This window comes from Pollachius pollachius, assembly GCF_949987615.1.
Source record: "Pollachius pollachius genome assembly, chromosome: 4".
NCBI lineage: Eukaryota > Metazoa > Chordata > Actinopteri > Gadiformes > Gadidae > Pollachius > Pollachius pollachius.
This window is the reverse complement of record NC_136937.1, coordinates 23,270,025-23,297,219: the sequence shown is the minus strand read 5'-3', so window position 1 is coordinate 23,297,219 and position 27,195 is coordinate 23,270,025. Positions and strand designations below refer to the sequence as shown.

General features: G+C 44.3%; 2 protein-coding genes across 3 annotated transcripts in view; one reads left to right on the top strand and one right to left on the bottom strand.

The window, feature by feature from the left end:
- Positions 1-761: 761 nt before the first annotated feature.
- Positions 762-16,832, bottom strand: aamp (angio-associated, migratory cell protein). The gene is made up of 11 exons (XM_079735759.1): positions 16,577-16,832; positions 15,804-15,941; positions 15,032-15,151; positions 14,774-14,913; positions 14,108-14,249; positions 13,874-13,957; positions 13,380-13,495; positions 10,917-11,011; positions 7,831-7,921; positions 7,510-7,664; positions 762-1,627 (listed from the first exon to the last, which is right to left on the bottom strand). Exons 1-11 carry the CDS (start codon positions 16,656-16,658, stop codon positions 1,552-1,554), a joined length of 1,239 nt encoding a protein of 412 aa, XP_079591885.1. The 5' UTR covers positions 16,659-16,832; the 3' UTR covers positions 762-1,551.
- Positions 16,833-20,614: 3,782 nt separating this feature from the next.
- Positions 20,615-27,195, top strand: part of LOC307074631 (histone deacetylase 4-like) — a gene marked incomplete at its 5' end in the record, with an annotated part of 88,541 nt that continues 81,960 nt past the window's right edge. Inside the window, 2 exons of one of the 2 annotated variants that reach the window (XM_079734870.1) lie at positions 20,615-20,738; positions 23,737-24,235. In XM_079734870.1, the coding sequence (XP_079590996.1) occupies positions 24,211-24,235 (25 nt within the window). Of the gene's footprint in view, positions 20,739-20,897; positions 21,022-23,736; positions 24,236-27,195 lie in introns of those variants that run through there. The other variant, XM_079734871.1, reaches the window with a different exon arrangement.

Genomic DNA, 27,195 nt, shown 5'->3' with positions numbered 1-27,195 from the left:
GCTTCTTGAAGCCATTCTGTCCTGATGTGAAGCAGCACCATTGACTTAAGGCCACATTTGGTTTACAAGTGAGTGCATATTTTATGATGCTGAGGACTTGAGGACGAGTGCTTGGTTTCCAGTAAAGCCAAACTAGGATCACACTACTCCATGACGCGATGGTCAAATAAGTACATGGATTACTTGGTATCGCTAGTGAGTCTATTATACATACTACTAAACTGACCCCCATTTACAACCCACCAAAATGTGCTGTTACTCGAAGAAAAGGTAAATCGAACAATGTACTAATGTAATAACGTAATGAGATTAAAGGCAAGCTAGAAGTTGTTTCTTTGATGCCGTCCATAGCTAAACTGAACCAATTGAGATTTAACTTCAAGAACCAGAAGGAACAAGACAGAAAAGATTCTTAAAACAAAGCTAAGTTGCAGGCTAAACTGAATTAAGTACAACTAAAGTGTACTTCTGTATTTCTATAATCGTTGCCTTGTGCTACCCCTGATGACTAAAACCGCTGAAATGACTAAAAGCGTTTATGTCTGGCCTCAGTCTGTTAATTGAGCCACTTGGAGCAAATGACAACATTCACTTATAACATCGTTTTTCACGGAGGGAAACTTAAACGCTGGCTAAGAGCTTCAGGACAAACAGACTAGCCAGGTTTAGCTAGAGTGGCACTTATTTGGGATGGATAAGGAAGAGACAGAGACGGTCGGTATGCTAAGTATTTTAATTGCTTTTCAATGAGGACAGAGATCAATATTTACACTGGAGTTGCGCTGAAGTTAAAGGGGGGGGGGGGGGGGGGGGAGTATGGTGGTCAGAAGCGAGTGGACAGTTTGTGCTGAATCATCGTTGAACACGTCGAACACATCTTTTGGTGGAGGATTTCAAATGAAAGAATGGGAACTCAATGTTTTGGGGGTTTGTTTATTTAAAATGATATGAGCAAAGAATGAGCACTTTAGAGTTATGATCGCCGGTAAAACATCTTGAAGAGTTACAGAGTGATGCTGAGTCACTGGGGACAGGAAGAGAGCAGGTTTCCCTCCTTCAGTTTCACCGCTCAACTTATTATTTAGATGATCTCTAGCTACAGAGAAAAAATAGAAAAAATACTGAGCGGTTTGACGCTGTGTGGCTAGGACCCGGTTACCACAGCAACCCCATTTTCTGTTGTGTTGGGGAAATTTCAAATGAACCCCAACGACATGTAAGACCCTCACAAGCAGTGTTGCCAGATTGGGCCAGAATCTGGCCCAATCTGGAAACACTGCTCACAAGAACACTATGAGAGGAGAGGAAGAGGGGGGCGGGGAATGAAATGATGAAGAGCTCTTCTCCACAGAAAGCCGTCCGTTGTGGTCTTTCCTCACGGACCTTTGGATCTGGTCCACCACCCCACCCCCCTCCCCAAGGCAAGGCCTCCTGATCCCCCACCAGGTGGGACGCGATGAGTGGATTTTAATGGTGGATCGACGTCACACCTGGTGGTGAATGAGTTGGAGGGGCCTATAATCTACAGTCAAAGGCCCCTCCCCCCAAACTTTATCGGTCTGGGCGTTGGAGGCAGAAGACCTTCGCCTGGTGGTCCCCCGACGCCGTCACCACCATGGAGGAATCCCTACACACAGAGACAGACATACATTTTTGTTCAAATTTGGCTCCCTTATGAATATAAAAGTATGTAAAAATCTAAAAATAAATAAATAAAATTTAAAATAAATGTTAGTCAAAAAAAAAAAAATCGAATTATATATATTTATTACACGGGTCTTCTCAATGCTGTGGAACGCTAAGCATATAATGACGGCTGTCAAGGAAAGTGGATTTTTTGCCTCTGATTCACGTCTTTGGTATCACTCCGCAATATTTAGTCATTTATCAACCCCAGTGTATTCGGTTGCTAAGCGACGTCAACGTCTTTGGAGGACTATTTCTCTGCTGATCAACACTACGAATGGTAATTGTAAAAAGACACACGTGTGAAGTTATTTTTTCGTTTTGGCAAGTAGCCGTGTAATAAGCGGGATAATGTATAGAACATCGCCGGTAATTCAAGGTGAAGCAAGACACCTCCGCTTCGCGTCGGTGTCCTGTTTGCCCTGTCGGGGCTTATTTTCCCAATAATGACCAGCGTTCTATACATTATCCCTTACATACTAGTAGCGTAACGATTAATGCGATGCATCGATGAATCGATTGTCAGTCCTACCGATTCAACTAAATCGATCTGCTAAAATAAATAAATAGAATGAATCGCTTTGGCTTCACCAATAATCGATATAAATGCTTTTAATCGTATGAATCGCGATTCTTAATTATGATTAATGTTTTAAGACTTAGTTTATACATTTTTTTTGTGAAATGCAGTTCGGTAATCCGTAACTCTGTCATCACCTAGGCAGCCTGCAAGGAAGTACCGCCAAGAGTTTTTTTTCCCCCTCACCCTCTGCTGGTGCATTTCAAACATGGCAGGGAGCGGCAGCGAGATTGTTAATGCACCAGCAAACTTGAAATCAAAAGTGTGGAAGCATTTTGGCTTCGCAAAGAAAAATGGTGAAGTTGACAAAACGTCTGCAGTGTGTCGAATTTGTAAAAGTGCAATTAAATACCACGGGAACACTATAAATCTAGCCAGCCACCTTTTAAGGCAACACGGTATCACAGAAGCGTCTGCTTCAGTAGCTGCAGCTAGTTCGGCTAACCCTTCTGCTAGCGGTAACGTTGCTGCTAACCTTTTTGAGCAAAAGCTCGGAATAAATACGCCACGGGCTAAAGCCATCACTGCGTCGATTGCAAAATTTATTTGCACAGATTTACGTCCTTACAGCGTAGTAGAAAATGCTGGATTTAGGGAAATGGTAAAAACACTCGAGCCAAGGTACAAGATACCCAGCCGCCAATTATTCAGTGACACATGCATTCTGAAGATGTACGAAGACGTCAAAACGAGGTGAAGCAGTCCCTCTTTGAAGCGGACCGGGTGGCTATCACCACAGACGGATCGACGAGCTGCTCTACAGAGGGGTATGTCACCATAACCGCACATCTCATTAACAAAAAATGGGCCATGCAAAACATAGTTCTCCAGACCAGAGTGCTGAACGAATCGCACACCGGAATAAACATTGAAGGCTTACTTCGTGACGCCTGCCAGGAATGGAACATCACGGACAAGAGTCCGGCTCTAGTTACGGACAATGCCCGCAACATGATTTTGGCTAGAAGAGCTGCTGAGTTCAGTCCCCATATTCCCTGCTTTGCACACACTTTAAATTTGGCATCGCAGAAGGCAATGCGATTGAACAGTGATGATCGATTGTTAGGGAGAGTGAGGAAAGTGGTCTCATTTTTTCATCTAAGTCCTTTGGCTACCAACTCCATGCGAGAGAAGCAAAGATTGCTCGCCTCGCCACAGCACAAGCTGAAAACTGATGTTTGCACTCGATGGAACAGTTCCTGCGAGATGCTGGAACATTTTCTCGAGCAACAAGCGGCAGTGGAGGCAACACTGATGTCTAAAGATTTCCGAAAGGGAGAAGAGGCAAACACCCTGAAAACTGTGACATCAGTAACGCAGAAGATGCAGTGCAACTTATGACTCTAATCAAGTTTGCCACCACCGTCATGTGTGAAGTGCAGCAGCCGACCGTGTCTGTGATTGCCCCCCTCAAGGCTAAACTCCTGAGCCATCTTAAGCCTAATGAAGACAACTATGCCATTGTTAAAGAAATGAAGAATGTGATGGTCAAGGACCTCTCTGACAGATACTCAGATGTCAATGATAGTCTTTACAAAGGTATGCCTAAGTTATGCATTTTTGTCATGAATAACTTCTGCCTTACCATATTTTATAATGTGTGTTTGGTTGTGTGTGCACATATGCTCAAAAATGTCTGTTTTTAATCAGCATCAGCGTTGGATCCGCGCTTCAAGGAATTGCCTTTCCTTGAATTTGAGGACAGAGAATATACTTATGCTAAAGTAGCTGTTGAGGCGGCTGACATCCATACCAAGGTAGGCCTGCTACAACAGATCTTGTAGATTTTCTCTAAAATGCTAGAAATTGGCCACAATTTAGCTACTTTTGAAATGGCTCATTAGGCTCTCTCAGAACCTACTGTAGGAGCATGACAGTATATGTATGTGCTAGACCTGATTTGGTAGACTTGTTAGAGTTGTTTGTTCAATTTTGTTAGAGCTTAAACATTTTAACCAATATTCAACCAATCTTATATATTGATTAGATACCAGGAGATGTGGAAGAGGGATGCTCACAATTGCCTGAGCCTGAGGGAGAGACAGGTGTGCTATTAGTATATCTTTAAGTCAGTATATGATATTGCAACTGTGGCTCAGATCTGGTCTGGCTAAACTAGGCCTGGCTTGTCTTTTCTTTTTTCTCAAACACTGTGATCTACCATGTTAAGCAGCAACTAAGAAAAAACTGTTCCAGTATAATTAAACAAACAATTCTGGTTTCCATCATATATTTGCCAAATGTATAAAGTTTACCATATGTTTTAATTTTTATGATGTTTTTTCTTTTGTTTGTTTTGTTTTTCAGATGAGCCGTGTCCCAAAAAAGCAAAGTCATTGGACATGCTTTTTGAGACACATTTATTCAGGTGCAGGAGAGCAGGTCCACTGCTGATAGGACCAGGGAAGAGGTTGTCAGATACCGAGCAGAGGCTCCACTCGCACTGACAGGGAGTGTCATGGACTGGTGGAAGTCTCACGAGGGGGAACTGCCATTCTTAGCTAAGCTAGCTAAAAGATACCTTTGTATCCCAGGCACAAGTGTCCCCTCCGAAAAGGTGTTTAGCACCGCAGGTGACATAGTGTCTTCTCAGAGAAGCACTCTTAAACCTGAACATGTTCCTGAAGAAAAATCTGAAGTAGAAGTACAGACTGTAGCCTATTGATAAGTAGGCTACTAGTACAAATTTTCAAAATAGCTTTGTTACAGGGCTGAGCAATTCATTTGTTTAATTACATTTTTGTATTCAGCATAAAATATTATGCAGGCCTACATTAGTAGTAGAAGTACTTGTGTAGAATCTACCCACCCACTCACTCACTCACCCACCCACTCTCTCCCCTGCCAGCATGTAGCTTATTGAAATTTTTTCAAAATAACTGAGCAATATTTAATTACATTTTTGTATTCAGCATAAAATATTATGCAGGACTACTTTTTTTATAGAATAAATATGTTTAATAAGTAATTCTGCTGTCTGTTTATTTTTTCACCTTTCAGAAGAATACAGATAGTCTCACTCACATTATTGCATGTTTATTTCATGGATATAGAATTTTGGTTGAAAGTTACTGAATCGAATCGTGGTTTACAGAATCGAATCGAATCGTTAAAAAAAAAAAGAAATCCTTGAACCGAATCGCCAACTACTAAATCGTTAATCGAATCGAATCACTGAAGCCAAAGATTCACACCCCTATTACACATATATATATATATATAAACTTAGAACAAAAAGTAAGGAAATTTGTGTTTCGTTGATTATTCCTCTGTGGTAACAATGCTTTTTGGCAATAAATGCGCATATATGAAAAATTGCCAAATCTTCTCTGCCAATGCCAAACAGCTTATTCTGCCATTGACTCGTTTGGTGTTTGGTGGATTGGATGATTGAAGTTTGAAGAAACAAGACATATTGGCAATTTAACAATTTATTCATCTCACAAACAGGAGCCTCAGTAGCGTGTGGAAAAACCATACACAGCCACAACAGCCTGGCACCTCCTCCTCATGCTGGTCACCAGCCTGGTCACACACTGCTGTGGGATGGCATCCCATTCTTCAACCAGCATTTGTCGCAAGTCAGCCAACGTGGTTGTGTTGGTCACTCTGGCACGAACAGCACGCCCAAGCTGATCCCACAAGTTTTCAATGGGGTTGAGGTCAGGACTGCTAGCAGGCCATTCCATCCTCTCCACTCCCATATTCTGGAGGTAGTCCCTGATAAAACCCGCCCTGTGGGGGCGAGCGTTGTCATCTTGGAGGATAGAGTTTGGTCCCAGACTGTGGAGATATGGGATTGCCACTGGTTGCAGAATCGCATCTCTATATCTCTCTGCATTGAGATTGCCTCCAATGATGACAAGCCTCGATTTTCCAGTGTGGGAGAGGCCGCCCCACACCATCACACTGCCTCCACCAAAATATGTTATTCTATCGGTGCAGCAATCAGCATAGCGTTCTCCAAGTCTTCTCCACACTTTGACACTTTGATCCAACTGCCGTAGGCAGAATCTGGACTCATCACTGAACATAACGTTCTTCCACAAGTTCAGGTTCCAGTGCATGTGTTGCCGACACCAGCGCAAACGGGCCTGACGGTGAAGGGCAGTCATGGCAGGACTCCTGGCAGCCCTATGAGGCCCGAGATTGGCTGCGTGCAGTCTGTTCCAGATTGTCTGGGCAGAGAGCGGTCGGCCATATCGTCCTGCAAACCTTGACTGCAAATCTGTAGAAGACAGCCTACGGCACCTAAGTGCTGACAGGGTGATGAAATGGTCTCTTGGGATGCCCACTTCGCGGCCTGTCTTTGACATCCCCCGTTATATGGAACTTGGCCTTCAGTTTGGAGAGGGTACCAGGGCTCACTCCAAATAATGCTGCAACTTGGTTTTGCGGAACACCAGCTTGAAGTTGCCCTATCGCAAGGACCCTATCCAGATCAGTCAAACGCGGCATGCCGATTCTTGGAGCAGACACTTACTGACTTAAAGGGTAATTCCGGTGTAAAATGGATTTGGGATATGTTTTGTATGATAACGAGTTGAAATGTTCGTTTTGGAGCACAAAAAACTTATATAGTCGCTTTCTTCAGTTGGCTGTTTATAGCCGATTCATCAAAACACTATAAACTTAGAACGATGGGGGCACTGGTTAAGGTAAAAACTAAATCGCTATTTTAAACCACTTAAAAGGCTAAAAGTAGCCCGACACGTCTTTGGTAGTATAATAAGGGTCTTAACATATAAAACGAGGCATTGAGAACTTTGTAAGTGTACAGATTGTCTATTAAAAAATACATTTTATACACACAATACCATCAGTAGATCACCCATCGACGCCATTTTGTTTTTAAGACTCGATAGGTAGATTGACGAACACAGAGATTGTGACATCGGTCAGCAACACGCAAGCTCTGTGTTCGCCAATCTACTTATCGAGTCTTATTTATCATGGGCGCAACCCACATACTCAGTGTTGCTGCTCATCCCACAAATGCATGTTCCTTACAAATGGGGCACCATTTGAAAGGGAACTAAACAGGCTTTCCAACGGTATAAGATTTATTGCCAAAAAGCATTGTTACCACAGAGAAATAATCTACCAAACACAAATTTCCTTACTTTTTGTGCTAAGTTTATATATGTATATGTTGAAAAATGCAACTTTATGAAGTACCATTTCATTTAGTTTCTAATGTGTGTTTCGAGGCCCATTGGTCGGTGGGCTGGTTGCTAGGTTACCGATTGAGGGCGAAGGCGAGGACCTCGGCAGCGTGCCCGCGGTACTCCGACACCAGGTTCCCGGAGCGCCCGTCCCACTGCCGCAGGGCGCCGTCCAAACCGCACGTCGACACCAGCGCGGACGACTCCTCCCACTGCATGTGCACGATGCCCGCCTTGGGGGGGAGAGAAGAATCAACCTGATCCCCTGTGTGTGTGTGTGTGTGTGTGTGTGTGTGTGTGTGTGTGTGTGTGTGTGTGTGTATGTGTGTGTGTGTGTGTGTGTGTGTGTGTGTGTGTGTGTGTGTGTGTATGTGTGTGTGTGTGTGTGTGTGCCCTCACCTCGTGTCTGCACCGGTTTCGGACCGTCTGGGTGGCGAGGTCATAGATGACCAGGGTTCCGTCCAGATAGGCCACGCCCACCAGAGGCAGGCTAGTGGGGGGAGGAACAGGAAGTGAGTGACTGATGATGTACCCTGACCCTTTCTCCACAGACCCAAACACACACTTATTTAGTATTCATTACTCAGAGGGGTCCTTTAGGATTGTTTATATTGCTGGGTCAGTTCTAAGCTGTAGACAACTTCTGTATGCCTGCATACAGAAGTTGTCCTCAATTTGTGAACTGTAAACAAAGTCAGGGATCCAGTATCTTGCTTAACAAAGCCCTCATTGAGATTCACACCTTCAGGTCAGGTGTCTTTGAGGAAGGTTTGAGTCTGGTCCCCTTCCCACCTCATGGTGGCAAACAGAACACCCCAAGGAACACTCTAAGAAGCATACCAAGGAACACGCTAAGGAACACGCTTATGGAACACACTAAGGAACATGCCAGGGAACACGCTAAGGAACACACCAAGGAACACGTCAGGGAACACGCTAAGGAACATGCCAGGGAACACGCTAAGGAACACGCCAGGGAACACATCAGGAAACACGCTAAGGAACATGGCAGGGAACACGCTAAGGAACAATTCAAGGAATACGCTAAGGAACACTCACGACACACTAAGGAACACGCTAAGGAACACACTGAGGTACACACTAGGGCTGGGCGATATGGACCAGAAGTCATATCTCGATATATCTTCAAGCAGAATATCGATATAAGATAAATATCGATATTTGTCGACGGGGGGCGGCACGCCCTGCGTGCTGCGCGCCAATTTACCATTACTATTCCTACTAGGGCTGCTCGATTATGGCAAAAATGATAATCATGATTATTTTGATTGATATCGTAATCACGATTATTAAAGATGATTTTTTTTAAAATTTTATTTTATTGAGAACAAGCATTTATTGAACTTTTAACACTGGTATTTCTTTTAACACGATAAGTTTGAACTGAAAAACAAGAAAAATGCAAATAAAGAGAAAAATATATTAGTAAAATGAATTAAATATGTAAAAATATACACAAAAATAAACACTATTCAACCTTTCAGCCTCTTCTGAGGCTGAAAGGTTGCTAAGGTTACTTGTTTATGTTTTATGTTTGGGTCTCGCGGAGTGAGAAACCTTGAAGTTAGTTACTGTGGAGTTACCGTTATTACTATACCTACCTACCGTTTGGATTTACCATTACTATTCCTACCCATCAGAATTGAATACAGTTTGATGGTTGAATAAACCGTGGACTAGACACTGCCTCCGCCTCGTATTTGAGAACATTATAATATATAATATCACGGCCAAAAGCTGTGTGCGCCTCCGGAATATTATGCACAGAATTTCAACCCTTTGGTTGCGACAGTTTTTAAGCACTCTCTACAAATTACGTGATTTTGTAATTCGTCAGACACCTTATATCCAAACCATTTCCATACTATGGAGCCGTTGGTCTTTCGCTTACAAACAAGCGCCGCTTGTGCAGGCGGATTCCATGTTTCGCGATTTCAAAAAGTGACGTGAGTGGAAGGGGGGGGGGGGGGAGGGGCAGAGACTGTGTGTGTGAGCCGGAGGCCGAGCGGGAGAGACATAAGCAGAGTTACGAAATAGCAGGCGGGGTTCGAAACTGCTGTTATTTGGAACAAATGTGCTGTAATTTCAACGCAAATTAAATTATATCGATGTTGACGATATGGTCTCGTTCCATATCGCGTTTGAATAAATATCAATATATTTTAAATATCGATATATCGCCCAACCCTAGTACACACTAAGGAACATACTCAGGAACACACTAAGGAACACGCTAAAGACCAAGCCAGGAAACACGACACAGAACACGCTAAGGAACACGCTCAGGAACACGCTAAAGACCAAGCCAGGAAACACGACACAGAACACGCTAAGGAACACGCTCAGGAACACGCTCAGGAACACGCCAGGGAACACGCTAAGGTAAATGCTAAGGAACACGGCAGGGAACACGCTAAGGAACACGCTAAAGAACACGCTAAGGAATACGCTCAGGAACATGCTAAGGAACACGCCAGAGAACACACTAAGGAACACGCTAAGGAACATACTCAGGAACACGCTCAGGAACACACTAAGGAACACGCTAAAGAACAAGCCAGGAGACACGACACAGAACACGCTAAGGAACACGCTACAGAACACACTTAAGAACACGCCACAGAACACGCTCAGGAACAGGCTAAGGAACACGCCAGGGAACACGCTAAAGGAACACGCTCAGGAACACACTAAGGAACACGCCAGGGAACACACTAAGGAACACTCTCAGGAAAACGCTCAGGAACACACTCAGGAACACGCTCAGGAACACGCTAAGGTACAGGCTGGGGAACACCCCGCTTCTCTCGTCCTGAACCTCCCAGGTTATCTGAACGCTGGAGTCCTTGCTTCCGTTGGGAGCTCTATAAAGTTTTAACAGCTGAATCAATAATGTTCAGGTGGGGGCTTTAAACGTTTGCTCTGTGTGTTCTGAGTTTTTATTAGGGTGGTCCGCGGCGAGGGGAGGATTTCAACACAGGGAGAACAAAAAACAATGGCTTTTATTTTACTGTTATTCTTTTTGCTGCAAGTGCATGTCAGCCACTTTAAAAACACACGTCTATCGAAATTATTGTCACGAGAACCGGCGAATTAAAATGATTCAAATAGATTTATAGATTTATTATATAGATTTATACAGAAATGTTTTAAAAAATGTATATGGGCCAGCAAGATACCCAAGCACAATTAAAAGCACTTTCATCATTAAATCATCTCCAAAATCTTTAATTTCATATCATATCAAGGTCTAGTTTCATTTTGTTTAAAAGAAAACCGTTATCCAGAGCATTGGGAATCAAACCCCTAACCTGGCAGTATTAATGCCTTGCTCAACCAGTTGTTGCTAGATGCAACTATATTACTAAAACCAAGACCCTTTTACACACACGTGCACAGTGTTGAAGTGCACTTGGTTCACGTGCACAGTGTTGACGTGCACTGGGTTCAAGTGCACTACTCACATGTTGCAGAAGCCCACAGACTCCACAGAGTTGGGCTCCTCCTGGCTGGTGGACCCAGTGCCCCTGAGCCCGTCAGCGGAGAACACACTCACCATCTGACACACACACACACACACACACACACACACACACAAACACACGTTTGTATACATACAGATGGATGCTTATGCACCAAAACACAAAATGACTCCTATAGTGATTAATACAGGGTTTATACAAAAATTCTTAAGTTGAATTTACTACCTTTTTTAATACTTCACCATATTTTGTAATACCAGCCCGACTTCAAGAGAGACCGTAGGAGTTAGATTAATCAAGATGTCCCAACGGGACTTAGTCCATAGTTTTTAATCAATATGTCACAAAGTAGACATAGACAGAGAGTGCCAGAGAGAGAGAGTTTTTGTGGCCAGTGTTGAAGTTAAGTTATAATTACCTTGTTAAAGATTGTTATTACAGTGTAAAGGTTTTACATGAAAAAGTACCGCGTAGTAACATGTTACACACAACACTAGCCGTGTTTACATGGACACTTCTGATGCGATTATATTTCTAATCGGAATAGATCTATTCCTATCATGCAATCCGAATGTACTGTATATAGGCCTATGGCATTTACAAAAGTGGTAAGCTTACGTTCGTATGTCTCTCGCGCACAACCGTTATGTTGGTCTGGACTTATATGATATATGTTAGGGATAAAGTTGTAGTACAGAACGCCGGTCATTATCGGGTAAATAAGCCCCGACAGGGCGAACCGGGCCGCGATGCGAAGCGGAGGTGTCTTGCTTCGCCCTGAAGGGAATTATTTTCGATATTGACTGGCGACGTTCTATACGTTATTACACGGCTCCTTGCCAAAACAACAGAGAAATAGTCTGCCAAAGACGTTGACGTTGCTTAGAAACCGGACGTGCTGGGGTTGATAAGTTACCGGACTACTTACGGAGTGCTAAGAAAGACGTGAATCAGGCAAAAAATCCACTTTCCTTGACAGCGGTCAAGTTCGGTATGCATAAAAGTACCGACTGACCAATTGCGAAATACTGCAACTGCTGATGCCATCTCTCTAAGTTAAAAAGTAGTCGCACCCACCCCAAACCAATCGGAATAAGTGTATACATTTCAATTATAGCGGACTACACCACCTCTTCTATTCCGCATGGAATTATATTCCGATCAGAGAATTGTATTCCGAATGAGCTGTTACTTCCACTTCTAATCAGATCAGAAGTGTCCATGTAAACGCGGCTGTCTACCGGTCACACAGTAATGTCAAAATCCATACTGTAGCACAAATTCACACCAGTGTACTTTCTATAAAGGGATTATCAGTCTACGTCACTCATCGCTCTACGAGCATGTCATATGCAGAAAGAGACGAGAGCGACAAGAGCCGCAATCATGTCTTGTTGTGTGGTTGGTTGCACAAACCGTTTTAATAAGACTGATTATCCCATTTATTCTACTTCTTGCTTGCCAACATAATGAAACCATTCAAATACTTTAATAATTATGCTTTTTCTTATTCGTATTGCATGCTTATTAAATGTATACTCTGTTTGAGTTCATCTCCCACAAAAAGTAGTCCCCTTGAATTACGATCGATCAAACATTTTTTTGACACCTCGAAGGGCATTATCCTGCTTATACCATGGTCACTTGCCAAAGAAAAGAAATTAAGATCATTCATTTATATTTTTATGCGTTTTACAATCCAAATATAACAATTTTCACATAAATAGGACGGACCTTAGCTATGACTTGGCAACGGGAGGTATTTTAGTCAGCTGAGCTATGAGAGCTAACGTTATGGTTTGTACATATTTATAATTCAAAATTCTTCCCAGCCTTTATACCACAGATACTCTAGGGTCTATAGCATATATAGCGTTGTCTGATTACAGTTTAATTCATTTTTCACAATTGACCAGCTCTCATTTTGAAGAATAATCACTGCGCCATTCGATCCATGGAAATCGCGACGTCTATACTTTCAACATAAAGTGTACATATTTATAATTCGAAATTCGTCCCAGCCTTTATACCACAGATACTATAGGGTCTATAGACATCATTGATATCGCTCAGGTCCTACTCGCAACATAAAAATAAATCCACGCAAGTTTTAGTAATTTTAGGAGATAGGCCTGCACGTAAATTACACAAATTGAAAACCTCATAGGCCTTGTTAGAAATGTAATACCTCGTCAGATGACGTTTATTACTTTTTAATGGCCTTAATTTGGGCTTATTTGATTTACTACCTTTTAATACCTATAACAACCCTGTTGAAACCCTGTAATAACAGGGTTACGGTTTAAATATCTATCAGAAAAAAAACGACTTGTTTTATAAACCCTTACAATAAATCCAGCGAATGATCCCCTTAACATGAATAGTAATTGACATCCACTCATTCACTATGTAATGAGTTGATGAGGGTGAGTCACCCAGACTCACCTTGCCTGTAGCGGTATTGATCAGCTTGGCAGAGCCGTCCACCGACCCCGTCACCACCAGAGAGCCGTCCTTATTGGACGCCAGGCACGTCACCGCCCCCTGGTGCCCGTCGCGACCTGGTGCACAGAAATGTTACAATCGTTTAGGGTCGTCCAAACAACTCCGCACTATTAGACTAACGACATAGATCAGAACGCTAGTTTGCCGAGTTTAGGAAAATACACATTTATCAATAATATAAATGACGCAAATGGATTCAGAAACATAAATCATAACGTTTAATAATATTTCCAGGTCAAATTGAAAGCTCGATTTAGTCTTCTACGTTTTCTGGTTCATATAAGAGAGTTGTACAATACGTCATCCGCACATGGTTAACATCCCCAGAGGTCACTTAATTATTGGACGTTTGGCTCAGAATCGCAGAAGAAGAACCAAACAAGTAGTTTTAAGCAGAGTTATAATTCTTTTAGACCCAGTGTCTCTCTCCTCACCTTTGATGACGTGGAGGGAGTTCCCCTTCTTCAGGTCCCACACGCGGACCGAGCCGTCCTCGTAGCCCACCACCGCTCGCTTACCTAAAGACACATACCATCAGGCCCTGAGTTTGAGAAAGTCTTTCTGAGTTAACTAGTTCAAAAAAAAAATCTGATAAAAAGAAAAAAAGAAAAAACCCTTTTTATATGTTAGGAATAAGAAACATCTTTCTGATGGCCTCCCTCTCGTACCGTCCGGGAGGATCTTCCCGTTGCCGTGGCAGGCGGGGCTGGGGAAGGTCTTGCACTCGCCTCCCGGAACCTTCCACATCCACATGTTCCCGTCGTCTGTTCCCGCCAGCAGCACTGGCGCGCACGGGTGCCACTCCAACCACTGCGGCGGCCGCACACACGGTTAGAAAGAGCGTTAGTACATTTGACTTCCCGGGTCGTTTCAGCGGTTGAATCCAAGGCGGGTCACAGTGAGTACAGATACATGTGGTTCAGGTTCAGGGAATCCATCTCACCTTTCAAACACAAGTGTGTGAAGGGAGGGAGCAGAGAGGGAGGGAGCAGAGAAGGAGGGATGGAGGGAGCAGAGAGGGAGGGCAGTAGCTCAGGAGGTAGAGCTGGTTGCCTTGTAACCGGAAGATTGCTAGTTTGATCCCCGGCTCGAGGTGTCGAGTGTCGAGGTGTCCCTGAGCAAGACACCGCACCCTGACTGCTCCCGACGAACTGGCTGTCGCCCTGCGTGGTCGACACCGCCGTCGGTGTGTGAATGTGTGCATGAATGGTTGTAAATCACTTTGGATAAAAGTGTCAGCAACATCCACTAAATGTAAATGTAATGTATACTGGTTCAGGTTTCAAAATGTTGCTCTCTTCTGCTCCCTCTCACACACACGTGCACCCGCCTACCTCCAGGTCGCTGACTTCGAAGGACCACACCTCCTCCTTGGTGTCCACCTGCCACACCTTGATGATTCCGCTCATGTCCCCCGACGCTACCAGCGCTGAGTCGAAGCTGAAGCACACACACGTCACAGAGTCCTTGTGTCCTGAGAGAGAGAGAGTCTTGATCCATTATTATCGTTGATTGATAATTTATCATTATTAAGTCGTCAATAGAGTTTGTGTGAGAGCGAGAGCGAGAGAAAGAGAACAGGGGTAACCCACCGGTACACTCAAAGAGCACCTCTCCATCGCTGATCCTCCACACGTACGCCTTGTCGTCTTCACCCCCGGTGACGGCCATGGTGTTGGTCGCCGGGTCGAGACCCACGCAGAACACGGACCCTGCAGGGACCCACGGAGGTGTACTGATGTTTACTGGGTGAGCGATTATTACAGACGGTTCTATTCGCTCAGTGTAGCCCTTTATTCTGATAAGCTCAGGGGCAGGATACTGGTTAGGGTGATCCTGCCAGCCAAAAGGTTCTGAGTTCGATGCCCAATCTCCAGTCTAATTCTAGGCATGCTTGAGCAAGTTCCTCTAACACCTCAGAACAGTAATAGCCAAGTACTGTAAAATTGGTTACAGTAGTAGTTTTTCAACTGTAAAATAAAACACAATAATTAACTGTTCAGAAACATAGTAAATCACTGTGGATTTCACAGCCACTTTTTACAGCGAGGGCCATATCCTGGGGAGATGTGTATGGTAAAGTGAGGGGAGAGAAGCATTTACATTTACATTTAGGGGATTTTGCTGACGCTTTTATCCAAAGCGACTTACAACCATTCCTTCACACATTCACACACCGACAGCGGAGTCAGCCACGCAGGGCAACAGCCAGCTTGTCAGGAGCAGTCAGGGTGCAGCGTCTTGCTCAGGGACACCTCGACAATCTAGCTAGGAGGAGCCGGGGATCGAAATAGCAACCTTCCGGTTACCAGTCAACCTGCTCTACCTCCTGAGCTACTGCCCCCCCGGAGCAGGGGGTCGTACCGGTGTGTTTTGAGAAGGTGAGCTCGCTGTCGTCCTGCTCCACCTCCTCCATCTCGTCCTCCGTCTCCCAGCCCTCGTTGTCCTCACCATCGCCGCCGTCCTCGAAGTCCACGTCCTCAAGGTCGTCTGCCAGATCACCTGAGGGGAGGGAGAGGGGAGAGAGAGAGGGAGGGAGGGAAAGGGAGAGAGAGGAAGCGAGGGAGAGGGAGAGAAAGAGAAAGGGGAGAGATGGGGAAGGAGGCGTCAAATTGTGAAAAATCGTTGATTATTAAAACAGTTGGCTGACCTTTTGGACTAGCAATGACTGTCGTGTCAGGTTCATCAAGATCTAGATATTTTTGTGTCTACCTAGGTTAGGTAAACGGTTCGTATTTTGTTATGTTAAAAACAACTTATAGAGTTGTTTTTACTTTTATAAATATAAACAGTAGGTCAAACAACCAGAACATTTCAATAAATATACATGGGACAATTAGGAAAGACATTTAAAACACGAGCAATCCTTATTTAATGAGACTTCAGTCATCCCCTTGACCGTCTTCATTGAGACCAGTTGCTCCAGTTTGAGTCCTGAAGTTTATTCCATCTGTCAGGAGCATAGAAGTTAAATTCAATCTTTCCTGAGTTGCTACTGATGGAATGACCAGTCTGATGTGGGACTGAGAGTTTGATATGATGTACTGGTGACATTATATAGCAGTGAATATAAGGACATAGGGAGCTCTCCACTTAAGGCCTTGTCAATAAATAAAATACAACAGGTGAACACATACCAGGTCCGGGCTCTGTGTCGTTCAGCTCGATCACTTCGACGATCTCCTCATCCCCGTGCAGCATTATCGAGTCTTGATCCATTTTTTAGCTGGATTGATAATAAATCGGTATTAAAGTTCGATCAAACTTGACCCACGAGACAATCCTACCTCCCGTTACACGTGTAAGACGTCAAAAGAGTTTAAGCAGAATAATGGAATAAATACGACTACATGTCAACCACTATGAACCCATGTTCTGCATCACGCGTGTGTATGTGTGTGTGTGTGTGTGTGTGTGTGTGTGTGTGTTGTACCTTGTGGACAGCCCACGAAGCTGTCGCGCAAGTATGACGTGAAGGACGTGGAATTGGTGTAGTATTCTTTCCAGCCGCTAGAGGGCGCCGCGGTGCACCACAGATGGGTTTCTGCAACCGAGGTTTTTGTCAGCGTCAAACTGACAAAAAAAAATAGCATATTTTGTTTTATTTCCTTAATAATTATTATTATTTTTTAAGAGAGGATTTCCTCAATCGGAGTCTGTATTTTAGTCTTTTTATTTTCCTTAACTTCAAGTGGCAATCGAATAGTTGGCAAACATCTGCTGCCACCGCAGGCGTGTGATTGTGTGTACCTGTGTGTTTGCGAGTGTGCATCTGTGTATGTGTTTGTGTGTATGTGCGTTTTTACGTGCGCGTCTGTCAGTGTGTGTGAGTCATGTGGTCCAAGTTGTGTGTGTGTGTGTGTATGTGTGTGTGCACCTTTGTGTGTGTTGAATTGTTTGTGTGTGTGTGTGTGTGAGTTGAGTGGTTTATGAATCTGTGTGTGTTGGTTTTTGTTTGTTTGTGTGTGTGTGTGTGTGTGTGTGTGTGTGTGTGTGTGTGTGTGTGTGTGTGTGTGTGTGTGTGTGTGTCTGTCTGTCTGTGTTTGTGTCTGTGTCTGTCTGTATGGGTCTCTTCTGTTACTGTAATTTGAATGGTCTGGTCTGTGTGTGTGTGTGTGTGTGTGTGTGTGTGTGTGTGTGTGTGTGTGTGTGTGTGTGTGTGTGTGTATACTTAGATATGCTTATAGACTCAGATACTGACATATTGTATACTTAGATACAGTTACATGTACTAAGAAATACTCAGGTATTGGAGACACACAAACACACACACAAACACAGACACATACACCCACACACACACACACACACACACACACACACACCTACACACTCACAAACAGGCACAGGATATTATATTGTCATTGTTGATATATTAAAGCTACCAAGCCCATTCACATATGATGATGATGATGGATGGTTGTTGGACGAGTGATGGACGGACGGATGAAAAGAGACAGATGGTTGGGTGTGTGGGTTGAGGAGTCAATTGACAACTGCATGCGATGAAGGGGAGACAGCCTTCCATCAATGATCATACTATTGTATGTTCCGGGCGACATGTAGTCCATAAATAAAATAAACATGTCCGCCTAGTCTCTTCTTCTTCTTCCCCTTTAAGATTCTCAGGGTCAAGAGAACACTGTAAACAACAAGGAGTACGATGGGAATCCACACACACTCGACCCAGGCCACCGTATGTAGACAGTATATAGTATAGTGCAGGGGCGTAGGAATGAGTTTAACATTGGGGGAGACACATATCGGAAACCTGACAGATCCGGTATAATTTTTAGGTGGGACAAATGTGCCTGTCTCCGATATTGGAGGGGACACGTCCCCTCCGTCCCCCCCCCCGGTTCCTACGCCCTTGGTATAGTGTATACTGTATATACAGACCAGCAGGGGGGGAATTAACCATTAAACTCAGAACCCATGAAACCATTACAGTGTGTCACCGCACACCGGCCCGCTAGACAGGAGCACTAGAACAGAACAGGACCACTAGAACAGGACCACTAGAACAGAACCACTAGACCAGAACCCCTAGAACAGGACAGGACGACTAGGACAGGACCACTAGGACAGGAACAATAGAACAGGACCACTAGGACAGGACCACTAGAACAGGACCACTAGAACAGAACCACTAAGAAAGGACCAGTAGAACAGAACAGGACCACTAGACAGAACAGGACCACTAGAACAGAGCAGGACCACTAGAACAGAACCACTAGAACAGGACCACTAGAACAGAACCACTAGGACAGAACCACTAGAACAGAACAGGACCACTAGAACAAAACCACTAGAACAGGACCACTAGAACAGAACCACTAGGAAAGGACCACTAGAACAGAACAGGACCACTAGACAGAACAGGACCACTAGAACAGAACAAGTAGAACTTGACAGGACCACTGGAACAGAACAGGACCACTAGAACAGAACCACTAGAACAGGACCACTAGAACAGAACCACTAGGAAAGGACCACTAGAAAAGAACAGGACCACTACAACAGGACCAGTAGAACTGGACAGGACCACTAGAACAGAACAGGACCACTAGAACAGAACAGGACCACTAGAACAGGACCAGTAGACAGAACAGGACCACTAGACAGAACAGGACCACTAGACAGAACAGGACCACTAGAACAGAACAGGACCACTAGAACAGGACCAGTAGACAGAACTGGACCACTAGACAGAACACGACCACAAGAACAGAACAGGACCACTAGAACAGGACCAGTAGACAGAACAGGACCACTAGAACAGAACAGGACCACTAGAACAGGACCAGTAGAACTGGACAGGACCACTAGAACAGAACAGGACCACTAGAACAAAACCACTAGAACAGGACCACTAGAACAGAACCAATACGAAAGGACCACTAGAACAGAACAGGACCACTAGAACAGGACCAGTAGAACTGGACCAGTAGAACTGGACAGGACCACTAGAACAGGACAGGACCACTAGAACAGAACCACTAAAACACAAGAAGTTTTTTTGTGGGTGATTTAGATGTAAGCGTATGATCAAATACAACATAATAGACAGCCATGCAATACCAGGGCAGAGCTGCATGCAATATACATATTTATTTTGTTGTGTGTAATAATTTTGTTTTTTTATTCAATTTTTTGGTTGTACTAATTTAGTTTTTTAATTTTATTTTGTTGTGTGTAGTGTAATAATGCAATATATATTTCAGAAGATGTTTGAGGGATGGATTTAGTGATTTGATGTATCCCGGACAGTGTTAGGGTAACAACTGCATAATGACAATGCACAAATTGAATACAACTATTACAAATAATAGATTTCAATGACAGAATTAATACACCAACATTTCCCCCAATCTCTCTAATCTGTCTAAACTGTCGAAACATAATATGATAAATATTGTGAAACTCTCATAATATTATATTTACAATACACTGCAGTAGCTGCTGCATACTATAAAACCTATATACGCCACGTTTTGTAAATAGTACATTATAACATCACTGTAGCCCTATTTACTTCATCCACCAAGGATTAAGTAATTTAACTAATGTTTGGAGAAGCGTCCGGAGCCTGTCCTGTTTTACACCACACACACTCTTTATTTCCACTGTTCAGTGTGAAGGGGAGACCTTGAACCCATGTGTTTAAATAGACTACTACAGTACATCTGATCAGTATTACAACAGCAGTGTTTGTTACGCACACTGCTGCACACTACAACCGACTATTTAAATACTAAATACAGCATTTTTGCACGAAAATCAACCTTTTACACTTTACACCTTATTTCCACCTCATTACTTATTATGATTATTATTACTTATTGTCACTGTCTTAGTCTCTTATTATTACTTTTTTATTTTATTATTATTATTTATTATTGTAATCTATGCTGCTACTTATTTTTACTTAATCTTTACATATTTTAATTGTATTATGTTTTTTACTTTATCTTGTATTGTTGCTGCTATGTGGCAGTTGAGGAACCAAGCCTAAGAATTTTTCTCATGTGGACTTGTACAATAAGATGTAATAAAAGTAATTCTGATTCTGATTCTATTCATCCTCAAACCACATAGACAACTATTACACCCCACAAGCCACGCCCCTGTGGTGACGTCAGAGCGCGAGAGAGGAAAAAAAAAAATCCAGTATGGCGGAATCTGTCAGAAGATGATTCTTCTCCTCGCGCTGCGAAACCTTTACTGATGCACGAGGATTGAAGGCGTGAGACATGTCGGAACACCTGGCCCGCGCGCGGCCCGTCTAGGGGAGCACAGGTGCGTTTTTACGGCGGGACGGTTGGGTTTAGGTGCGTTATGATAGAGCGAAGGGGATGCGAAGAACAAGAGAGAGAGAGAGAGAGAGAGAGAGAGAGAGAGAGAGAGAGAGGGAGAGGGAGAGGGAGGGAGGGAGAGAGAGGGGGAGAGAGAGAGGGAGAGAAATAGAGATACAGAGAGAGAGAAAGGGAGGCAGAGAGACGCGAGGATTCATCAAAACAATGTCCGGTTGGAAGTTTCCACTGGGGCTGTTTTCGCCGACCTTTCGCCGGAACTGTTTACCGTACGTTTCCTTTACGTTATTTGTTAGTAACGTGTATTAACGTAGCGCGAGCGGTACGGTTGTTCGGGTTCAACGGGACTGGGCGGGAAGTGTGCGGGCTTCACGAGACGGCGGCGCGCGGTATTTATGATGCACGCTCCGTACGCCGATTGTTCGCGAGCTATTTTTAGACCTCGCTCGGGCGTTGCAAGTTGAACGTGATAAACGCGTCCCGCTGTGCGCCAAACACCCGACACACGCTAAAGCTCGCAGTCTGGGAACGAAATTAGGTTTTAGAGCGGAGATAAAGGCCTATTTAGCGGTACGTGTGTGTGTGTGTGTGTGTGTGTGTGTGTGTGTGTGAGTGAGTGTGTGTGAGTGTGAGTGTTTGTGAATGGTAGGAGATGGGCGGTGGTAATTCTCTGCATGCGTCAATCTTTTTTTTTTGTGAATGGAGGAGTGCGGGACATGAATATTGAATACGGAGAGCTGTTTTTCAGTCAGAGATAACAGCCCATAGTCTCGGCTGGCGTCAGCTTTAGCTAGACTAAGACTATAATAATAATACATATATATATAATTAATATTTATGAATAGTTAAAGGGAAATGATAAGTTAAACAACGTAAATGCCCGTTGCCTCATTTTTACTTAAGGACTCTCGGCTTGTCTCCCCAAATCTGTCACCCCAAATCAAGAGACAATAGGACACAAACACATACACACACACACACACACACACACACACACACACACACACACACACACACACACACACACACACACACACACACACACACTCCCCCGCACTCTACAGACAACTAAAGACACTTAAGGTGTGTGTGTGTGTGTGTGTGTGTGTGTGTGTGTGTGTGTGTGTGCACGGGCACACATGTGCGTGTGCGCTGACCGACTTCTGGCAATTTGTCCTGGGGCTTGTGCTGTCTGGGCCTCTGTTGTCTTGAGAACGCGATGTCAAACACACACACACACACACACACACACACACACACTCCGTGCCCTTGGGCGGTTTGCCCCCCCCCCCGTGGAGGGCCTATCCAGAGGCCACGGCCTTGTCGCTTCTCGCATTTAAAGTCAAAAGAACTACACACAGGTTACACACACACACACACACACACACACACACACACACACACACGCTCTCACACACATACACACATGTCTCACACACAATCTCATACACACAGGTCACTCACACAAACAAGTCAGACACACGCACACACACACTCTCACACACACAGGTCATACACACACACATACACACGTCAGACACACACACACACACACACACACAAACACACGGATATAAACGATTAAAGTAAATCTTTCTTCACAGCTGTCATCGAAGGCCTTCCGGCGGAATGCGTCTAAATAATGCATCGGGGGTCGGGTTTGGTGGCGGAGCGTCTAGAAGACTTTAGTCCTGCTGGCTGTCTTCAGTAATCTCAAATGGTTCATATGACAGTAGGACTTCAGTGATGTAAATTGTATTCCCTGCTGTGCTCGTTTGTGATGTGACAACGGTGTATACCGGTTATTTACTGTTGAAATGGAATATGCTTGTTAGCTTAAATAGCAGCCAACTAATTACATATTATTTGGGACCAAGGAACGCTGAATTAGCTCACCGTTCATGCATATAACACCAATACTTTTACGATCTGTGAAAACTATGAACAACGTAGAGGTTGTGCGAAAAGACGCAGTGCGGGAGAAAGCTACCGAATTAACCCGTATTCCGAACTCCAAAAGATTCTGTGGTTCGACCGATGTGTCTTCTTTAAAGGGACACTGTGTAGGAATTTCTCCCATCTTGAGGTTACATTTTATTTTGCATTCAAACGAATAGTGCTCTCCAGCACATCCGTTTTTGGGATGCGCTGTGCGTTGCAACCTGGTTGCAACTACTGTAGGCGGAGAGTCTATGACAACATGACACGTTTTCTGAATTTGCCGGTCACGTTGCCTTTTTAATTCACTTTTTGTCTTTTTGGCAACGAGGAACCCTTCTCCTGTGGCATGGCATAAGCCTGATTTTGCATTATGAACGAAAGTGCAGTGCAGGCTTTCAAATTTGCCGGGGCAGCGACAGGTACGTCTCGCTGAGCTCCTGCGTTTCAGTCACGCTGTCTCTGAGCGAAAACACATTTAGCCTGCTAGTACCACCTAGTGCTTTATGTCCCTCTCGGCCGTTATAGTTTTTCATAGTCCAGAAGAACATGGATGCCTCCTTAGGACATACCCGTTCAATGTTAATACAGATAAGAAATTCTTCGCTCAGGAGGATAAGTCAGATTATTTGGCAGAGGTGATTTTACACCAATGTGGACATTACTTAAAACTGTACACAGTGTCCCTTTAAGTCAGGACAAAAGTGTAATTATCTTCTGGGGCGGCAGTAGCTCAGGAGGTAGCACGGGTTGGGTGTCGAGGTGTCCTTGAGCACCTAGGCACCTAACCCTAACTGCTCCCGACGAGCTGGCCGTCGCCTTGCATGTCTGACTCCACCGGCGGTGTGTGAATGTGTGCATGAATGGGGAATGTGAGGCAAAATTGTAAAGCGCTTTGGGTGGCCAATGGTTAGTAAAGCGCTAAATAAATATCGTCCATTTACATTCGGCAAATCAATCATATTCCTGCTTATCTCTGATAAGCGAGCGTGTGGCTTCCATCCGTAATGAAGTGGTCCAACTCTATGATGCTTCTCTGCCGTTAGGCTGGACAGCGACACAGCCCACCCATTGGATTACCTCAATGAACCGCTGAACGGGATTGGCCGGCCGCTGGACATCTGCTTCCTGTTATAAACCACCGGGAGGGATTCTTCATCCTTGAGGGTCTGTCCCGCACAGCTGAGGACCTGTGTGTGTGTGGTGTGTGGTGTGTGTCCAGCAGGAACAAATACACTAAACTTAACAAACACTTAGCAAACACACACGTTTATCCACACACACACACACACACACACATAGAAGCAGGCACCAAGTCCACTCCAATCATCAGTGCAACTCAAAAATTCACGCAATTATTCCTATCCCTCACACACACACACACACACACACACACACACACACACACACACACACACACACACACACACACACACGCATCCTGTACAGCTGAACGACCATAGATAGGCCCCGCCCCCCTCACGCCCCTCCTCTCGACGGTGGACCCCTGGGTGTCAGCCATGACTTCTCACACTCATCATTCAGGTAAGCTATGGATCCCCATCAAGCTCTCCTCCGTGCATTCTCTCACAACTCTGTTTCTTTTTTCCGAAGCAAAAACTAGCAGCCTTGAGCTCCAGTGTCCCCCCCCCAATCCCTGCTCCTTCACCTTGTTTCACTCAAGTCACTGCCCGAGCCTCTTTATCCAATCTTTGAATAACGCTTTAGTGCTCTGTCACCAGCAGATGCTTTTATATTTAGCTGTTGCATTTTAGCAGGTAGGGGTTAGGGGGCATCTTGCCCTAGGATGCCTGTAAGTAGACTGTGGACATTCAGTGGTTCAAACCAAGAACATTTACATTTAGGGGATTTTGCTGACGCTTATCCAAAGCGACTTACAACCATTCATTCATGCATTCACACACTGACGGCGGAGTCAACCACGCAGGTCGACAGCCAGTCGTGGTCACCTGGTGCCCGGCCGCTGCTCAGTCAATAAGACGGAGAGGCTGCTGGCGTTTGAAGGATGGTCAACAGTATGGGCTTGAGTAGATTAGGAGGTTTGCTGGTTTGATTTGGACTAGCGCAATTAGCTCTGGCTACTTTTCCTCACAGTGCGGAATGATACGTGGTGGTGGAGTCTGATACATGCTGACGTGGCCGGTGGTTGCGTTTAGGTATATTGGTATCAGTGTTGGAGGTCTGGTGTTGAAGTCCTTCTGTTTCTGGGGAGGGTTGCGGTGTAAAGGGTATAGATTAACTTTTAGGTAGATCCTTTATTGTTTTCCTGCAAGAGTCACTTTGAAAAGTGAACTTCGATGTAGACCAGAGTTTATGGGGTCAGTTGTTTTGTGTTTGCATTCCTTTTTTTGTCGTACTGTGATTCTAACCGGGGCTGGTGTGTTTATAGGTATCATATACTTCCTGTGGTGTCTTATATTGTTCGGTCAACCATTAAGGAAGCTCTGCGTCACCGTTTACTACACTACCGTTCAAAAGTTTGGGGACACTTTTTTTTCAATGAAGAAAACATTAAATTGTCTACAGTCTACAGTCTAGACATTGTTAAAGGTCCCATGGCATGAAAATCTCACTTTATGAGGTTTTCATGCATAAATATGAGTTCCCCCTATGGTCCCCCAGTGGCTAAAACTTGCGTTCGGTGTAAAATGAGCACTAGCGGCCCTATTTTAATGGTCTGAAATGCAAGTGAGAAGCGCGAAGCGCAAGTAGCTTTGTGGGCGGTTCTATGGTGATGTTGCTATTTTACCGGCGCATAAATGACTCTTGCGCCCGGCGCAAATCTAAAAAGAGTTGGTCTAAAGTTGAAGTAGCCTAATTACCTGTAGGTGTGGTTTGGGCGTAACTTGCAATAAACCAATGCGAGTGCCATCTCCCATAAATTTCGGCAAAGAAAACTTAACACACATATGATATGCGGTAACTGTGGTTCTATTTAATGATATACCCAATACATTAACAAACATCGTTTCTTACCAGTATTGTATGCATTATCGTTATCAACTTGTGTTCCTAATATGCATGTGTCCTCCCGTTAATATACCTACATTACCATGGACTGTATTATGCGTTACGTGTTTAGTTTGCGTGTGTTTAAACAAATGGATGCACACACGCGCGCCCGCTTTTATTAATTATTTTACACATACACACACGCGTGCCCGCATTCATTCATTCTTTTTAACACTCACTCGTGGTAAAAAACAATGTTTTCTCACGATCAAATACTCATCAATCCTAAAAGTTATGGGCTTGTACACGATGTCTGTGTCAAGAAAATATGTGTTTGCTGTACAGTGTTTGCAGCATTGATTTAAAAGTAAAACTTATAACCGCTGTATCAGCTGTTCTTTCCCAAATAATTTACCAAGAATGTGTGGCTAGGTAGATGAGAGAAGCAAAGTGTATGCGCGAGGTGCACAAGCAACATTATGCATGCGCCCTTAAAATAGCATCTGAACAACGTGCCACTGACTTTAAACCAGCTATTTCCTGGTTTGTGGCGCAATTGTTTTCTGAAACTGCAAAATAGCACCAGGGATGTGGCAGAACACGCCTCCTCCTTTCGCCGAACCGCCCCTTGGGCAGCAAGATCATTCCCTACTTTACAGACGCGTGGCGGTGGAGGAAAAAGAACGCTCTGCGCCAGTTGCAAACTAGCAACGACACATGCGTCAGTGTAGAAAGTCAATTGCGCCGGATGCAAGATAGGGCCCTAGGTGTTCTGCTTGCCTTTGAAAGAACGGAGGTTCAAGCGCGCTGATTTGGAATGTGGTCCCTTATGTCGTCATAAGGGACCACATTCTCTGCCTTGCCAGCCCAGAGAATTTGGCCCGCCAATGAGACATGACCGTGCGAGCACCACATGTGTGTGTTTGTGTTTACACACACTGTAACGCAAGTGTTTGCTGTTGGTATTATGGCGCATAACACGTCGGTTCTTTGACGTCTCTGTTATTTCCATAACGAGACTGTAGTTGGGGTTATCTCAGCCATGGTTGAGAAGGAATTGGGGGAAAAGAACTTTGGCTTTGACTCCCTTAAGTACATGAACTGCGACATGCTGCCTGCCGCCGGTTGCCGCGAGGCACAACCGCCGTGAAGCACCACCACTTGGCAGCGGGCAGCGGGCAGCAGGCAGCGCGCGGTTCAGTCTACTTCAGATTGATGTGGAAGTGGAAGAACCAGAGACGTCGGAGAACCAGACAAAGTCGTTTGTGATTCATAATATTGTCTGGAGGCGCACACAGCTTTTGGCCCTGATCATATGTATTATATGATATATATATATATATGTATTATATGATATTATTTAGATATAGAGCCCCAGGACTGTAACGCAAGTGTTGTATACTTCCTTGTTATTTGGATAACCGTTCTGCTGTTGTTGTTATGGCGCATAACACGTCAGACTCTCGTCTCTGGTATTTTCACAACGAGACTCGTAGTGGGGGTTATCTCAGCCATGGTTGAGAATGAATTGG